This window comes from Aspergillus piperis, assembly GCF_003184755.1.
Source record: "Aspergillus piperis CBS 112811 unplaced genomic scaffold BO85scaffold_36, whole genome shotgun sequence".
NCBI lineage: Eukaryota > Fungi > Ascomycota > Eurotiomycetes > Eurotiales > Aspergillaceae > Aspergillus > Aspergillus piperis.
Window position 1 is genome coordinate 84,249 of NW_020291626.1, and position 15,963 is coordinate 100,211.

The window sequence follows — 15,963 nt, forward strand, 5'->3', positions numbered from 1 at the left end:
GTTTCTAGTAAGCTGCACAAGTCTAGACACTGTCTTGCGAGAATCGACTATACAGTCCGGTTTAACGGTGCTTTTTCAGGTTTAGCTTATGGCTTTGACGGTCGTGACTTGGACGATGATGGCACTGACGCTGATGGCTATAATGCTGATGGCTACGATGATTATAGCTACGATGATCATAGCTACGACGATCATGGCTACGACGATCATAACTACGACCATAGTGGCTATGAGTATGATGACTATGACGATGATAGCACTGGAAACCATGGCACTGACCATAATGACTTTGATGATGAACCCTGAGAGTACCTTGCTATCTGGGTAATCAAAACGTAGTTGAGATGGTGCAAATAGAGAATAGTTGACTGGAGGAAGGTATTCAAAATTCCAGCGCTTTAGAAGCGCCTCATACCCTCAATTTTGTTCCATTACTTATGATTATGCCCTTCGGGGCTGTCCGACCGTACTCATACACGCTTCACTGTCTCATCGCGCAGGCGTATCATGTAGTGCCATATGCCTCTACATCCGTTTAATCTGAACACTATCTCTGCGTACATGAAACGCATGCTGCTCCTGAGATCGACCGGATAGTGCCCATGGCACAAGACGCTCATGTTCATGCAGCTGTCCATGATACTCGTAGCAGTAGACCGACTGACTCTGGACCAATATTGCCCAACAACTTTCAACCCCTGAAATTCGGTGCTGAATGGAATGTCGAAGTCGATTGATACAACTTTGAAGTGAATCATCCACTTCCGATCTAACCACGGCGTGATCGACGATCATACGATCCTTTGAGGGACTGGGCTGGAATTGGCGGATGATGAATTCAAAGCCTGAAGAGCACTTGCTGCTCGTTGACGTGGGTGCGACTATGAACCCCTGGTCAATAGGAAAGTAATAAGAGAGAATACCAGATGTCATTGCTTTCTCAACGTCCTCGTTTCTTGGGTCCTCCTCGACTCGTCGGATAAGTTCATTAAGGATGGGCATGGTGAGATATTCTGCCATGGTTGGTGGTCAGGTTCAAAGGGATTTTGAACCTGAGTATTTGCAGTGTGAGCGAGGTCCGGGATTATCTAGCAGGTAGGAGACAGGGGGACTTGATAGAGGGGCGTAGCGAAGCTCGAGCTGACCACTTCGCCAAGGTGGGGAAGATGTTATTTTCTCCGCAAAATAGCTGCCGAGGATCGGCACTGATCGACGATTATCTCCTCGGATTCAAGTAGTCGGCTTCCTCGTTTTCTGTCCAGCTTTTCTAATTTTCTATCATAATAATCAGTACTCATATTAAGATGACTAGCCCCTTCCCTGTATGCAATCCTGAACCAGCCTTATACTGGCTCATCATCTTCCCATCGCCAAAACGCCACATGAGACACCCAGGGAGCTCAAGTCTATGTGCTATGTAATAATATACGAACGAAACAGAACCAAAAGAATTATACCCGATCTCTTCAATGCATCGTTCCCTCAAGCCTCACTCTCATTTTATCCATGCTTTTCTGATAAATCGTGTGACAACCCCACAACCCATCACAGTTCCAACTGAGATGACTTTCTGACGCTGCCACCATACTTGTAAAACAGCATTGGCACGGGGATCATGCCAAGTGTAACGAATCCCAGCAGGGAATTACCCCATCCGTAGCCCAATGTCGAGTACATGCGCGGTCCCGCCAGCGGCAGCAGAGCACCCATCAGCGACCGTGTGACCACCATCGCGGCGGTACCGGAGGCAGCATACCGAGGATAGCAGTCGATCACGTAGGTCTGCAGTGTATTGTAAATACCCACCATGCCGAACGCAAAAGGCGCCAGGCCAATGATCGGCACAATCCAGTGCGTATGCTCCTGCGCAGACCATCCGTACCAAAAGAACGAGACGGGGATGAAGAAGGCAAAAACCATTGTGATGGACAAACGCATTTCCGGCTCAAAGACGTTGTTGTTGCGCAACTTCAACCGTGTGATGATACGGTCACTGACCAAGGCAAAGACTATCTGGCCACTGATAAATCCGACACCGAGACCGAGATACGCGAGGCCACTGATCTCCGTGCTCCAGCCGTAGGACTTCTTGAAGACATCGGTCACTGTGGTAAAGAGCAAGTAGAGACATCCGTAGAGTGTGGCCAGATAGGTGGCAACCGGGAAGACGATCGGCGAACGGACCAAGAGGTAAAATGGCATGATCAGCCGCTTGCCAAGGGTGCTTGTATAAGAACCTTTGGCGTCCGCTCCATTGGGTTCGTAACAGCTGTATAGTTCGGGACGATTGAGCTCCTTGCGGAGGCGCTCGGTCTTGCGGCGTATGATTACGACGTGGTTGGTCTCACGGTTGAAAATCATGACCAGAGCAGAGAGCGTGCCGCCCGCAATGACCAGCACCCAGAACACCTAGCAGGATATCAATATCAGTTATGTGGATGAACACACCGGTGAAAATAACATACCCAGTGCCAACCCGCTCGCTGAGCGATGAAACCTCCAAGAAGCGGTCCCAGAACAGGTCCGATCAAGATACCCGTAGTATAAACTGCCATTGCAATTCCACGCTGTTCGGCCACAAATAAATCGGCCACCACACCACCACCTGTGGTCAAACAAGCCGATCCACCGACGCCCGTCAGAAAACGAAAAACGATTAGTGCAGAGATATTGGGGGCTAGCGCGCAGCCAATCTGGAAGGCGACAAAGAACGTGTTGGCCGCACTGAGGACGATCCGTCGGCCGTACATCTCACTTAGCGGAGAGAAAAAGAGAGGACCGGTCTATATGGCAATTTTGGTAAGCACAAGTCAGGTTCTTGACAAAAAGGAGACCACACATACCACATAACCGATGAGATAACCTGTGACCGAGAGAGTTCCCAAAATAGTCGATGTGACATCAAATTCCTCTTCCGCGTACACCACACCTGGAGAGAAGACAGAAGACGCGAATGGACTGCAGAGGTCGTGAGTAAGAGACAGCAACCGGTTTATTTAAGGAAGTCTCAGCATACCTGATGAATGTGATGGTACTGACCAGTATCATCAAAAACCATTTCTGAGACACAGGAAAATTCCTATTTCGTGTCAGATGCTAGATCTTACATGGTGGCAGATGTGACCGGTTATCTCTCACCTCGGATTCTTTGGATCATCCTCGCCGTCCCATCCTACCATGTCCTTCTCCAGGTCTATCACAGGATGCACGTCGGGTCGCTAGTAACTTGACGTTAGTCAACGGCTCACTAGTGGACATAATTCTTGATGACAGCGGAACTCAATGCCTACCTTACCGCCGGCCATGGCGCTGGACGAATCCTTGCTAGTGATAGGTTGTTTGTATTCCCGGAAAAGCAAAGTCAGAGTTTATAGTGGTAAAAGTTGCACTAATGATCCAGCAAACAATCGCATAGTTTGGATAGTGCTCGGCGCTTGTTCGTGGGTTAGTTGCGCCTGGGCACCATTCTATGAGAGATATATAAGGGGGCCGCGATACATCCTCAGGGAGGCTCGGGCCGCGCAGCCTTCAAAATCTGACAGATACATCCCAAAAGGAGTCGTGCAATGCACTAAGCATTATCTTTCCGGCACGCAATTGACCGCCACGTTGGATCCGGCCTTGTGCAGTGGTTGAGATCAGCGCGTCTGGACTTGCAGCGACGGTTGGTCGGCACTCGGCCTGCGAGACCCGTTGTTTGGGTTAGACCGACCCATCGCGCTGCCGCCCGTGGTTCGGAATCTCACCCAGCAGCCACTCGGATGTTGGGTGGTCAGGTCTCGGATTGGACGAGAAGGAGAATAGAAGATAGACAAACACTAAGGGAGGGTAAAATGAAAAGAGGGGAAAAAAAAATAGACATGAAGGTTCATGATCAGTTGCCACGCGCACGCGGCACCACGCTCAGCTATTATCGGTCGGATCTTAAGGCGCCCGGCATTGGACACTAGTACCCCCAAACCACAATCACATTACAAAGTCGGTCTAAAACAGATAGTCGAAGCTGAGTAAATCCCCCGTCATCCCGTCAAATTCCCCAAACTCTCTCCCGAACAGGTAATCCTCGCCTTCCGTAGGTCGTTGCAAATTAAAGGGTCGCGCTTCCAGGTAGTACGTCTGATCTCCGAGCCCTGGCTCCGGTCCATAAGTGGCAGCAGCCCCGGCCAGCGCTTCCATAACTCGCTCAGCTGTCTGGGGAGTGGTGTTTTCGGGCGCCGGAGTTGGCATAGTCGTACATGGCGCACCTGGTTGGAGCGGAGGAACCACATACCCTGACGGTACCGGGGTGGAATCTAAATGAGATAACGGAGGCTGTGATACAGGAATCATGCCGTATGCTTCGACCGGATTAGACTGGGAAGGATGCGTCTCCACGCCGCGCGTGAATGACCCTGAACTGGGGGCAACCACTTCACCCGCTCCAGGACCGTTATATTTCTGCTTCCCCTGAGGTGATGCAGCATGACCCTGTCTTGTCGTCGGTCCCGTATACGGCTCGCTGGTTTTATCCGCAACTGCCTCTGCGGTGTCATTCGGACTTTGCGACTGCGAGCCGTGATCCGATTTAGTGAACGTAGCTGTCAGTACCTAGTCGCTTACGTTAGCCTAGAATCGTCAACATGGAACCATCGCTGGTCGTACCGTTAATGCCACATGCAGGCGACGGGAATGAGAACTGTAAGGGGTGAGGCACATCAGCATTCTCTTTGCTGTGTTCAAATCCATTTTGAGATTTCTTGCTGTGTCCGGGTTCTTAGAGCCCACCACCACATATATCAATGATAGACCTGCTGTGCAGACCATGTACGCAATCCTCCAGTGTGCTCCATATAGGAGACCGTCCCGGTGCATATCCTCGGTCAAATGGATAAGATTGCGGCTGGCGTCAACACACGCCGAGGCGTACTTGTGAAATCCGTGTTCGGCATGGCCGTTCCCCTCGGTGCTGTCGACGAAGTAGTGCAGGAACGGTCGATATAGAAGAATTTGGACGTGTGCATATGTCATCCATAGCTCGTATTTCGCCCTGCGGCCTGTTAGCTGGGTGGAACTTAGTGGGGACCGCACTCATGGTGACCTTACTTCTCTAAGTGGGGGGCGTATCGACTTGTGCCCCGTTTATACCCCAGTGGGAGCGATGTGGACCACTTCTGCAGCTCCGCTTCGAGCTGAGTGACAATGTCGTTGCTCACCCGGTGGCTCATGGATCCGCTGTTGGTTTTGCGCCGGACGCCTCCTGACGGATAAAGCTCTCGAACTATTCGATCCAGAATATTGTGCAGCTTCAACAGCGCGACAGAACCAGACATACTCCGAATCAGTGCCGGGTCTTGTAAGGCTTGTGATATTCTGGTCGACTTAAGGTCGTTATCGTCCAGATCTAGCGGCTGTTCGATGTCGACTTCGTTGCTGTTGATCGGCCGCGGATAGCCGCACATCGAGGCTACGACCATCAGTAATTGTCGCAGAGACCAGAAAAGTCGCCTCTTGATCTCGGCGACGATTAGATTGTCCCTCGTATTTGGCAGCTGGAGATTCATGCGAACGGCGAGAGAGAATGCGTGTGACAGGCATGTATAGCACGGTGATAGCCTCTCCGTGCTCAAGATGAATAGGTTCATATAGAAGATTGCTTGTAAGGTAACGATATCATTGCAGTCGTGCAGATCCACTAGATCACGGCATGTAGAGAAATATTTCGTTCTACTCGCGTTAGCATGGATTTAGACGACACGGTGGAATGAAGACATACCTCTCCGCGGTCATGTCGTCCCCGCTTTCAGAGGAGCCCTCGCCGATCTTCTCAAACAGACAGCCCAACGCCATGAGCGCGTAAACGAGCGGGATATGGCGCATTTCCCCTTCCCCATAGTCGCTCCGATCCAGGCTGTAGAGGAGTTCGAACGCCGAGTCAAACGTGGGTCGGTGCACGACATGATAGAGGACGCTTGCATCCAGCGCTATGTTGATTAGGTGCTCCGCTCGCTCACGGGGTGGTAAGCAGACGACCCGCGGTGCCGGGTTGGCTGACTGGAACAATTTCACCCCGGGTTTCTCTCGTATACGTAGCCGGCTGTCGAAGTCCGCGCCGGGCCAGTCTCCCAGCTCCGCCTTGAGGCGCTCAATAAAAGCACGGTCGGCGGATGAAAATCCGAAGCGAGCTTCTCCTTGGCTTGACTGGGCCTGAGGCTGGGCATCTGTCGGGTCGTGGCCGACATCATTGGCGCCGGCGGTTGACGGGGGATGGAGTTGCGTCGCCGAGCTGGGGGACTGAGATGAGTCTTTGGTGGCAGAAATGGTCTGATAGGATTCCTCCATCGCCTTGACCCTCTTCTCCAACTCCTGCAGACGATCGAAATGCGGGGAAGCTTTGCGCTTGCGCCGTGGCTCCGGATACACACATTCTGTACCCGTTAGCTTATCCCCAGCCTACCGTCTGTGGTCTTATCGCGACACAAGTTAAAAGGGCCTCGCACCATTGAAGGAGGTGCGACAGTGATTGCAGGTAGAGACGCCGTCACACTTGATTTTCATCTGGCGACAGCGCTCGCATGCCCGGCGAGTACGATCCTTGGGTCTTCCGGTGGCATCGGAATGGGAGGCATTCCCATTCGGGGGAGGGGGCATCTGAAAATGGCGGAACATGATGATGAGAGGGGGATGAGGAAAGACCTGACTGCGATGCAGTCATTGGGAGGAGAGGGTGTAATGGAATGGAATGGGAAATAGAGATCAACATGCGACCATAGCAAGTTGAGTTGTGGGGGTTAGAGAAAGAGAAAGGAAGAGTCACAGTGTGGATGGAAGATGAGTGAGTGAGTGAGTGAGTGAGTGAGTAAGTAGTAGCAAGTGAGGTGAAAGTTCCAGGTTCCAGTCAGAATGCCGCCCGATCGCGAGGTTCTCGCCAATGACGCACCATCAAACAACAGTCTGAAGGATCACGTGGTGGTGGTGGTGGGTTTCGTATTATTGAGCGCATTCTAGTAATTCTCTCACTCTCACTCTCACTCCCAAATCCTTTTTCTTGTCCTGAGGCACCCGGGGGGGCGGGAGGATCTTATTGCGCCCGACTGCTTATCGGTTTCCCACTGCTGTCTGTCGGCTGGTCCCGAAACCTGCCTGTCACTGCCAAAAAAAGAAGAAAAGAAAGAAGGGGGAAAAAGTACCCACAGCGCATCATTTCTCTCTCTCTCCACTCTACTTACTACGTACCTTAATTGTCTACTACATAGTAGTCTGTGTGTCTGTCCAACGGTTTTCCTATACTCACACAGAAGTCACATTCGCTAACTACTCAGTTTGGCTCCTCTTGTGAAAGATGCACTTTTACTTTCATTGAACTTCATGATCCCTAGTTTGAAGAGTACTTATATACTTCTGCGACTTCAATCCTTCTTCAATTCTTCCCCCCTTACGGCTTGATGGATACGATGATGCTACCGCGCAGGTCATTACCTGACGGCAAGTCTCACCTTTCTTTTTCTTACTGACTCGAAGGATACTCCAATGATGCTCGGAACAAGGGATAATTGACTCTACCGTGGTTTAATATTTTAGCAGTGAAGGTCATGCTACATAACCCGGTCGGGGAAACGAATCCCGGAAGAGGCAGACAAGTGGAGACAAATTCATGCACATCCTAGCCATCATCATCATCATATTTATAGCGTGGTCATCAGCCATTACTAGCCTATTTCTCCCATCCATCTATTTAACTACTCCAACCCCCTCCCCCCGGTTTCCCTGCGTCGTGCACTTGCCCTCTCACACCTTCAAGTGCTCATCAAACCACTGCACGGCCTGGATGAAGGCATTCTCCTTGGCGAATAGCACCTTGGGGTCGCTGAGGTCTCCCCGCAATGCGAATCTATGACATGATTAGTTTAAGGCGCAGTCCATTGGGTTTCCAAAATCACTCACCCATGACCGACACCGCCATAGAGAGTCTGGGCATAGGGCAACGCCAGCGTTTCCAAGATCTGTTCCGACTCGTGTCGCTTCTCGGCGGGGAAGACGTGATCCTTCTCGGCCGCCGCAATGGCCAGAGGACCCTTGATGGCCTCCAATTCCTCCTTTTCGACCAGACTAGGGTGCGCCAGGAAACCGACATCCACCTTCCCTTGGTCGGGCTTCAGGAACCGAACAACATACTTGGCGCCAAAGCAGTAGCCGATGGCACCGATTTTCTGTCAAGAGATCAGTCCCACCGTTCGTCCGGCCAGCCATTGGGCAGCGGAAAGATAGGCCTACCTTGATGTTGTACTTGGTGCGCAGTTCAGCTATGCACTTTTCCAGGATGGGGTCGATGACGGGGGGAGTATGTGCGATCTTCTTCTCGTGGTACTCGCCCACCAGCCATTTTTGGAGGTCCAGGCCCGCGGCGCCACCAATGGGGATGGGATCACCATAGAAGAGATCGGGGATGAGCACCAAGTAGCCATTGGCGGCGAACTGGTCAGCGATCAGCTGGGCATTCTTGAACCGGTGGCCCAGGATATCAGTCAGTCTATTTGGGTCAGTTCAGACTATTCAGTTGCAACCATTGCAGTGAGAGGGACAGACAGGATGATTGCTTTCTCGGGAGCGGCACCCTCGGGAGCCTTCTTGTAGACTTCAAAGTCATCAATGGTGATGAAGTCGCCAGTCGCGTCGCCGTCATGCTTGACGCCCTGGAAGCAGCACTTTCTGGGAGGGTAGGAGGTCATTGTAATGTGTGTAGTTGGTGGGGGGGGGGGAAGTTCAAGGGACTTGGTCGGAAGGGTTTGGATGCTTGACTATGTGACCATGGACTTCTCCCGGTGACTTTATACCCCCTTTACTACCTTATCCAAATGCAGTTTTGAGTGATCGGAATCATCTTTGACGGCATATCTCCCTAGTCCTCGGTTACGGACCGTGGTGTTTCTGGTCGGGAAGGATGCTGGGGCATGGTACTTCCTATTGTCCTCTAGAGATCCGAGGACTGCCCGATGGGGAATTGCCCCGACCGAGATTCGGGTTAGCGCGGGTCCCGCGCTAACCTCAGTCTCGGCCTTTCCCGCTGGCATCCCGATTGCGAGGCAACTTCCTCGTTTTACCCAAAAGAGGTAAGAGCATGTTGGGAGTTATTGCCTCAGGCAGTCAGCCTTTAGATTATCTCCTACATACACTGCTAACTAACCTTTCCTCGGCTTGTATCTGCATAGGTACTACACTACTCGGTACTAGTATTAACTATCTACTACTCACTCTGTGGGGCTGGAACAACTGCCACCACCGGTCCCGCCGCGAGTTGCACCGATCGTCCCTCCCCCACATGCCACCACAGAGCGTACTGTGTATACCAACCAGTGTCCCGCGCTGTGGAGGTCGGTATCGGCAACCCGTGAACATAAGCAAGAGACGGGCTGTCATTTGGACTTTCGTCTACTATTCGCCATTCTGACATACCTCACCTCGTCGACCATTGCCGATTCAATCGATCGATGAGTTTATGGAGTTCAATATGACCACTGCCGGGTCGCAAGGTGAGAAGACACTTGTCCTAACACAATGAGCATTGCATGCGTTCGCATCCTGACCAAGATACACTTCAGTAGAAGAAATGCGACCGTATCTCTTCCTGCTCCGCCTGCATCACCCGCCGGGCTCCCGATAGGCGACAGCGCGTGCTCCTCTCGCCCCCGCGACTATGATGCCATGGAGAAGGTACACAGATCCTTGCAGAAGGTACCACCGGCCCTACAAAAGCTCCTGCCGAGCAGCCCACAGTCCGAATCATCTTCAATGGCTCCCCATTCACTCTTTCATCCTCGTGTGGACGGGAAACCAATCTTTTGAGAGATACAACTTTCAGCAGGCCCTACGATTATCTCGGCAGCGTTAGCCAGAATGGCGGCCGACAGCGAGTTCAGTACGCCTAATGTCGACAATGTCCGAGCGAATACTGTTTGGGTGGGAACTACTATTCTTGGCGCGTTTGGCTGGATCTAATAGGCCATTGGCGGAAGAGGAGCTTTGTGACGGGTCTGTCTATCCGCACGTTTTTTGAGGGACCGTAGATATACACCTCTGCCTACACCTGCTCTTGATGCCTGCTGGGGAAACGCAGTCTGTCATACAAATTCCTGCTTTCTTTCGTATAATCTACGGCAACTTGTCATAGGATTACTGCTCGGCTCAAAGGACGATGCCTTTGCTCAAAGTCAGATCCCGGCTCAAACTCATCCAGTACCGTGACCTATTCATGGGAAGCCATGACGTACATTTGGGGCTCCCTGTTGAGAGGGCGCCCTCCCTCACATGATGGAAGCTCCGTGTCGCAATATCGGTTTCGCGTCATTTGCAATGGTTTGCCGGGAGATATAAACATGAGTCGGATCCAGGAAAAACCGGCAGACCAGATTGGGTAGCCTTCTCAAAAGCTTCGTGTCAGCCGAATGAGCTTGAGCACCGGCTCCAGGGCCTGGGATGGGGCTTCCCACACATAGGCACTCTGCATTCAATAACCGTCATGTCGACATCACGGATTATTCACACCGTGAAGCATTCACTTAAAGTCATCACGACATGATGGATCATTCACTACTAGTCATTATCTATATCTTGGATCCTGGGCCCACTTCCGCATCAGCGCAGTTAGCAGAGGCTTCTCCAGTGTCGGAAAACCATATTCGAACATGGCTCCCTTTAAAGGCAGCATCTCCCGGCGTGAGGTCCAGTGGGTCAGACTCAGCAGTTCCTGCACGTACAACAAGATCTGTTATTTCAGGCGAACCAAGTCTGTGGTCGGCCTATCTCACCTCATCAGCATCATTGGACAGTTCCTGATCGTCTCTGCTAAAAACCGTACGCTTCCTCTTCTCACCTTGTCCATCTATACTGACACTTGAATAGGCTACGATAAACTACAGGACCAAAATGTACGGGGGTATCCCGATGCTCGGGTAGACGCCAGCAACCTACTTAGCAGCCTCACTTTTGGGATGTGCGCCTGCACCTTTTTGAATGTCTTTTTGTGCCTCATCATAATATGCGACTGGTTCTGGCCGGAGCGGAAAGAGAACCTTTGCATTCAATGGGCATGGAAACTCGGTTCCGCTGCGGCGAGCCTGTTCCAACTGGCAGCATGCGTAGTGATTACTATCATCGTGGCGACGCAGGGGGTCCAGATACACGGTGTGTCAGCAGATGAACAAGAAACCATCCGAAGCACCTGGGACTGGATCTCTCTGGCGTACCGAAAAGATGGCCGGACAGTAGCGGGGCTAGTGTTCTACTGGGTTGGGTGTCTGTTCCTATTCTGGGGGTAAGTTCTTGGATGAAATGAATGCGATGAGAGATGTCTAACCATGTGCCAGTACCATAATTATGTGGCATTGGTACGCATACCACAACACTGACAGGCCGTTTGCCGAAGATGCGAGAAAGGGAGGGAGCCAAGTCGCTGGTGAAGGAAGGACTTGAGTTAGGCTTCTTCACTGCAGTGAAATGGTTAGCCGAGGCTAGTTTTCAGCTTTGTTGCCGTATTGCTGAAGCCCTGGGGCCAATTATGGAACACCAGGAAAAATTTCAGAGGTACTTGCTGCATAGTTGAAGTCTCTGGTTCGAGGATCTGATTATATTGATTACCTAGATGTTCAGTCAGATAAGACTAGAACGCCTTGCAACAAACATAGTCTCAGGGAGACAACGTTCACGGTGTAGCCATGTGTCAACCATGTCAAAGCATGTCCTTGACTGCCACGAATATTTTCCTTCCTACGTCATATAAGCGATGATCGCCTCTTCCTTTGTTTTATTACAGCGTACTCACTTTCGGAAACTTGGCTACCTAGCTCGAGCTATGGTGGGCTGTCATATAGTAGTATTGCTTCTGCGGCAAATAGGAACAACAGTTCGTCCCACGGTTAAGGTTGGGGGCCAGGGGAGGTGGTGCAGCAATAGCTGCAGGGTACACTTCCAACCTAGCAAAGCGTCTTTGAGGATCTAGGTATTGATCCCGTCACATGGTGTATGCATAGGCGATTCCAAACACCCCACTGTTACACCCGGACTGGCATGACTCAGGATGTAATTTGCTATGCGAGAAACCGGATCTCATCTCCCTGGCAAGAACATGCAGTGACTCCCACGTGCACGCAGGCATGACGCAGACTGGCTCAGTGGGTCTAAAGGAAACACCAGCTGTTCTGGAAAGCCGGCGCTGCATACTACAGCGACAAAATGCCGCATGTCAGCTAATACAGTTGCCTGATACTACATCGATTCCGATCGCGGAGTGTGATCGTCTCTATGGGCTTCCATCCCTTCCAGACGATCCAACCGATGAGAAAGCGAGTGACAGAGCATGGCAGAACCGCGTGGCCGACGGAGTGGCACCTTGGCTGGCAGGTCCAAGCTTTGGCCAAGGAAGCTTGCGCTCGGCGTGGGTTGCCGAGGCGGGCAGCCCCGAGCCGTTGTTTACCCTCTTAAAATCAGGGTGTCCGTGAGGGACATCATCTCCTATCAGTGCCTGGCTCATCCAAACTGCTACTTATCCACGTGTGTTCTGGGAATGACTCTACATTGGTGACTCCGTCGTCAGCACGAGGCAGCGGAGATACGAGGGATATTAGAAGAAGTGGGAAGACACCGGCAGCGACCCCGGAGATAAGCCCTTGTCGGGTGCATAACTACTTACTTACTAGTTGACTACACTAGTCGATTAAGCTGCTGCCATTGACCAACGGCAGTCTGTGCCTGTGTCCCTCCCACCCGTCCCTTCTGCCAATGGGAGAGTTGGCCGAAACCACGCCTTTAGACTCCAGAGTATGATTCGAATCCCGTGAGTCCCGCTGAGAGGTGGGATTCAGCCCTGTTACGTCGAGCTGGAGGGCTTCTCGCTTTGGGATGCTGAGCACGTGGGCTCTTCTGTGAGTCTGTCACTGGTAGACATCCCTCCGTCCTCGCTTTCGCTACTTTCTAGCTCACTCATCTTGAGCCGTCTCCTGGCTTGCGTGAGGCGAACAGCTCACAGATGCATGCTGGACCGCAATCTCCGATCGCCGGGTATAAAAGGTCCTCCAAACCCCTCTCGGTCTATATGTACCCCGCTCGTCATCTCCAATCCTCTCGAGAGCACCTTCTCCAGCTTTTGTCAACTGTACCTTCGCAATGCCTCGCACCTCTCTCCTCACTCTGGCCTGTGCTCTGGCCACGGGCGCATCCGCTTTCTCCTACGGCGCTGCCATTCCTCAGTCAACCCAGGAGAAGCAGTTCTCTCAGGAGTTCCGCGATGGCTACAGCATCCTCAAGCACTACGGTGGTAACGGACCCTACTCCGAGCGTGTGTCCTACGGTATCGCTCGCGATCCCCCGACCAGCTGCGAGGTCGATCAGGTCATCATGGTCAAGCGTCACGGAGAGCGCTACCCGTCCCCTTCAGCCGGCAAGGACATCGAAGAGGCCCTGGCCAAGGTCTACAGCATCAACACTACTGAATACAAGGGCGACCTGGCCTTCCTGAACGACTGGACCTACTACGTCCCTAATGAGTGCTACTACAACGCCGAGACCACCAGCGGCCCCTACGCCGGTCTGCTGGACGCGTACAACCACGGCAACGATTACAAGGCTCGCTACGGCCACCTCTGGAACGGCGAGACGGTCGTGCCCTTCTTTTCTAGTGGCTACGGACGTGTCATCGAGACGGCCCGCAAGTTCGGTGAGGGTTTCTTTGGCTACAACTACTCCACCAACGCTGCCCTCAACATCATCTCCGAGTCCGAGGTCATGGGCGCGGACAGCCTCACGCCCACCTGTGACACCGACAACGACCAGACCACCTGCGACAACCTGACTTACCAGCTGCCCCAGTTCAAGGTCGCTGCTGCCCGCCTAAACTCCCAGAACCCCGGCATGAACCTCACCGCATCTGATGTCTACAACCTGATGGGTATGTGATTACGGTACAATCATTGGCTCAAACCTCCAGCTGACAGCATCCTAGTTATGGCCTCCTTTGAGCTCAATGCTCGTCCCTTCTCCAACTGGATCAACGCCTTTACCCAGGACGAATGGGTCAGCTTCGGTTACGTTGAGGATTTGAACTACTACTACTGCGCTGGGTGAGTTTACCATTCGATCCATTATTGTCTCGGATCAGCAACTAACGATCGATAGTCCCGGTGACAAGAACATGGCTGCTGTGGGTGCCGTCTACGCCAACGCCAGTCTCACCCTCCTGAACCAGGGACCCAAGGAAGCTGGCTCCTTGTTCTTCAACTTGTACGTTCTCGGCAGAATCAAAGTCTCACAAAAAGAAACTCTTCACTAACATATAGTAGTGCCCACGACACCAACATCACCCCCATCCTCGCCGCCCTAGGCGTCCTCATCCCCAACGAGGACCTTCCTCTTGACCGGGTCGCCTTCGGCAACCCCTACTCGATCGGCAACATCGTGCCCATGGGTGGCCATCTGACCATCGAGCGTCTCAGCTGCCAGGCCACCGCCCTCTCGGACGAGGGTACCTACGTGCGTCTGGTGCTGAACGAGGCTGTACTCCCCTTCAACGACTGCACCTCCGGACCGGGCTACTCCTGCCCTCTGGCCAACTACACCTCCATCCTGAACAAGAATCTGCCAGACTACACGACCACCTGCAATGTCTCTGCGTCCTACCCGCAGTATCTGAACTTCTGGTGGAACTACAACACCACGACGGAGCTGAACTACCGCTCTAGCCCTATTGCCTGCCAGGAGGGTGATGCTATGGACTAGATGCAGAGAAGTAGGTCCCGGGATACTTTTAGTGATGATTGATATCCAAGTTTGGTGGTGACGATCACCTTGTTAATAGTCTTGTACAGTCATACGGTGAATGTAAATAATGATAATAGCAATGATACATGTTGGAATCTCGTTTTGTTCTTTGTGTGCATAGGCGCTTTGGGGGGTGTATTTTTAGGCGTTAGACTTATTTTCAATTCGTGTATAATGCGGTCAGTAAATGAATCATCAATTATTAGAATGCAATGCTGTGTACGTGAAACTATTGGATTAAGACGCAGCTACTAGCTGACTGCTTGGTTACTTTCTGTGTACACCGCATGCCGTCTCGTATGGTCGGGGTTCAACTTGGACCGTGCTTCGCGAACTTGCCATACTCTCAACGGTCGCATCGGGCTATTTGGCCTCGACGAAAGTGAGATTCGGTTCATAGATAGTTCTAGTGAGCAATAAGGTTAATTAAGTGTGTTGACAAGGGATTAGCAGACTGGAGTGGTGACTAAAAGTTCAATCTTGATGGCCCTTCCGAATGTTGCGGCCAAGTCAGGGTTGAAATTATATATCACCGACACAGCACCAACTGAGACAAAGGTGGTTCGGTACTACTACTACTACTACTTATTTGGGTATTAGCACAACTTCAATTGATGTACAAAGGCGACCGATCATCTCGAAGAGTTTACCGTACTGAAGCTGATAGCCATGATCCTCACATACCTATTTGCTTACAGCATACTCGCACTGTCATATGCTTCCCAGAGGTTGGTTGAAAAAGCATCGGATTGAGTATGTAGGGTACAGGTAACCTTTCTACTATCTGTGTTCTAGCGCATCCACCTTACCAAGGATTCAAAGATGTACATAACAAAACCATTAGCCTTCAAGAACTGGTTTAATGATGTTCTTTGAGAAATGATGTGCAGAGGATGGGGATAAGGTAAAAAAAGAAAAAACAAAAAATGCTTCCACGCGGATTCGAACCGCGGACCTCATGATTACTAGTCATGCGCTCTACCAACTGAGCCATAGAAGCTGGTTGATGTATAGTGTAAAGATTGTTTGCCTTATATGCAGCAAATAGACACGCAGCAGATTGATGGCTGTCACAAAAGACGCTTTCTTATGCAGGTTCCCGGATTGACAGGACAACATCCACATCAACCTCCTGTCCTGTCTGACCAACTGTTACAAAGGTTTATCTGCAACATCCTC

The 15,963-nt window shown here is 51.6% G+C and overlaps 6 protein-coding genes and 1 non-coding gene across 7 annotated transcripts; 2 read left to right on the forward strand and 5 right to left on the reverse strand.

Annotated features, from left to right (window-relative positions):
• Positions 1 to 327: 327 nt before the first annotated feature.
• BO85DRAFT_211192 (uncharacterized protein) lies at positions 328 to 1,317 on the reverse strand. The gene has a single exon (XM_025654616.1). It carries the CDS (start codon positions 1,018 to 1,020, stop codon positions 526 to 528), a length of 495 nt encoding a protein of 164 aa, XP_025509924.1. The 5' UTR covers positions 1,021 to 1,317; the 3' UTR covers positions 328 to 525.
• Positions 1,283 to 3,533, reverse strand: BO85DRAFT_211170 (MFS transporter). The gene is made up of 6 exons (XM_025654615.1): positions 3,291 to 3,533; positions 3,139 to 3,218; positions 3,017 to 3,079; positions 2,844 to 2,958; positions 2,466 to 2,783; positions 1,283 to 2,409 (listed from the first exon to the last, which is right to left on the reverse strand). Exons 1-6 carry the CDS (start codon positions 3,303 to 3,305, stop codon positions 1,546 to 1,548), a joined length of 1,455 nt encoding a protein of 484 aa, XP_025509925.1. The 5' UTR covers positions 3,306 to 3,533; the 3' UTR covers positions 1,283 to 1,545.
• A 451-nt stretch (positions 3,534 to 3,984) lies between these two features.
• On the reverse strand, positions 3,985 to 6,645 carry BO85DRAFT_493418 (uncharacterized protein; the record flags this gene model as incomplete). The annotated part of the gene is made up of 5 exons (XM_025663825.1): positions 3,985 to 4,587; positions 4,642 to 5,026; positions 5,083 to 5,703; positions 5,753 to 6,404; positions 6,477 to 6,645. The coding sequence occupies 5 exons, from the start codon at positions 6,643 to 6,645 to the stop codon at positions 3,985 to 3,987; spliced, it is 2,430 nt and encodes an 809-aa protein (XP_025509926.1).
• Positions 6,646 to 7,753: 1,108 nt separating this feature from the next.
• On the reverse strand, positions 7,754 to 8,884 carry BO85DRAFT_524700 (dienelactone hydrolase family protein). Its single transcript, XM_025665433.1, has 4 exons — positions 8,563 to 8,884; positions 8,251 to 8,506; positions 7,921 to 8,186; positions 7,754 to 7,867 (listed from the first exon to the last, which is right to left on the reverse strand). The coding sequence occupies exons 1-4, from the start codon at positions 8,703 to 8,705 to the stop codon at positions 7,765 to 7,767; spliced, it is 768 nt and encodes a 255-aa protein (XP_025509927.1). The 5' UTR covers positions 8,706 to 8,884; the 3' UTR covers positions 7,754 to 7,764.
• A 1,774-nt stretch (positions 8,885 to 10,658) lies between these two features.
• On the forward strand, positions 10,659 to 11,291 carry BO85DRAFT_384919 (uncharacterized protein; the record flags this gene model as incomplete). The annotated part of the gene is made up of 2 exons (XM_025656566.1): positions 10,659 to 10,827; positions 10,876 to 11,291. The coding sequence occupies 2 exons, from the start codon at positions 10,659 to 10,661 to the stop codon at positions 11,289 to 11,291; spliced, it is 585 nt and encodes a 194-aa protein (XP_025509928.1).
• Positions 11,292 to 12,960: 1,669 nt separating this feature from the next.
• On the forward strand, positions 12,961 to 14,884 carry BO85DRAFT_408778 (histidine phosphatase family protein). The gene is made up of 4 exons (XM_025657413.1): positions 12,961 to 13,915; positions 13,970 to 14,087; positions 14,143 to 14,247; positions 14,307 to 14,884. The coding sequence occupies exons 1-4, from the start codon at positions 13,135 to 13,137 to the stop codon at positions 14,740 to 14,742; spliced, it is 1,440 nt and encodes a 479-aa protein (XP_025509929.1). The 5' UTR covers positions 12,961 to 13,134; the 3' UTR covers positions 14,743 to 14,884.
• Positions 14,885 to 15,711: 827 nt separating this feature from the next.
• Positions 15,712 to 15,784, reverse strand: BO85DRAFT_t280. The gene has a single exon. It is a non-coding gene; the product is annotated as a tRNA-Thr (tRNA).
• Between the last annotated feature and the right edge of the window lie 179 nt (positions 15,785 to 15,963).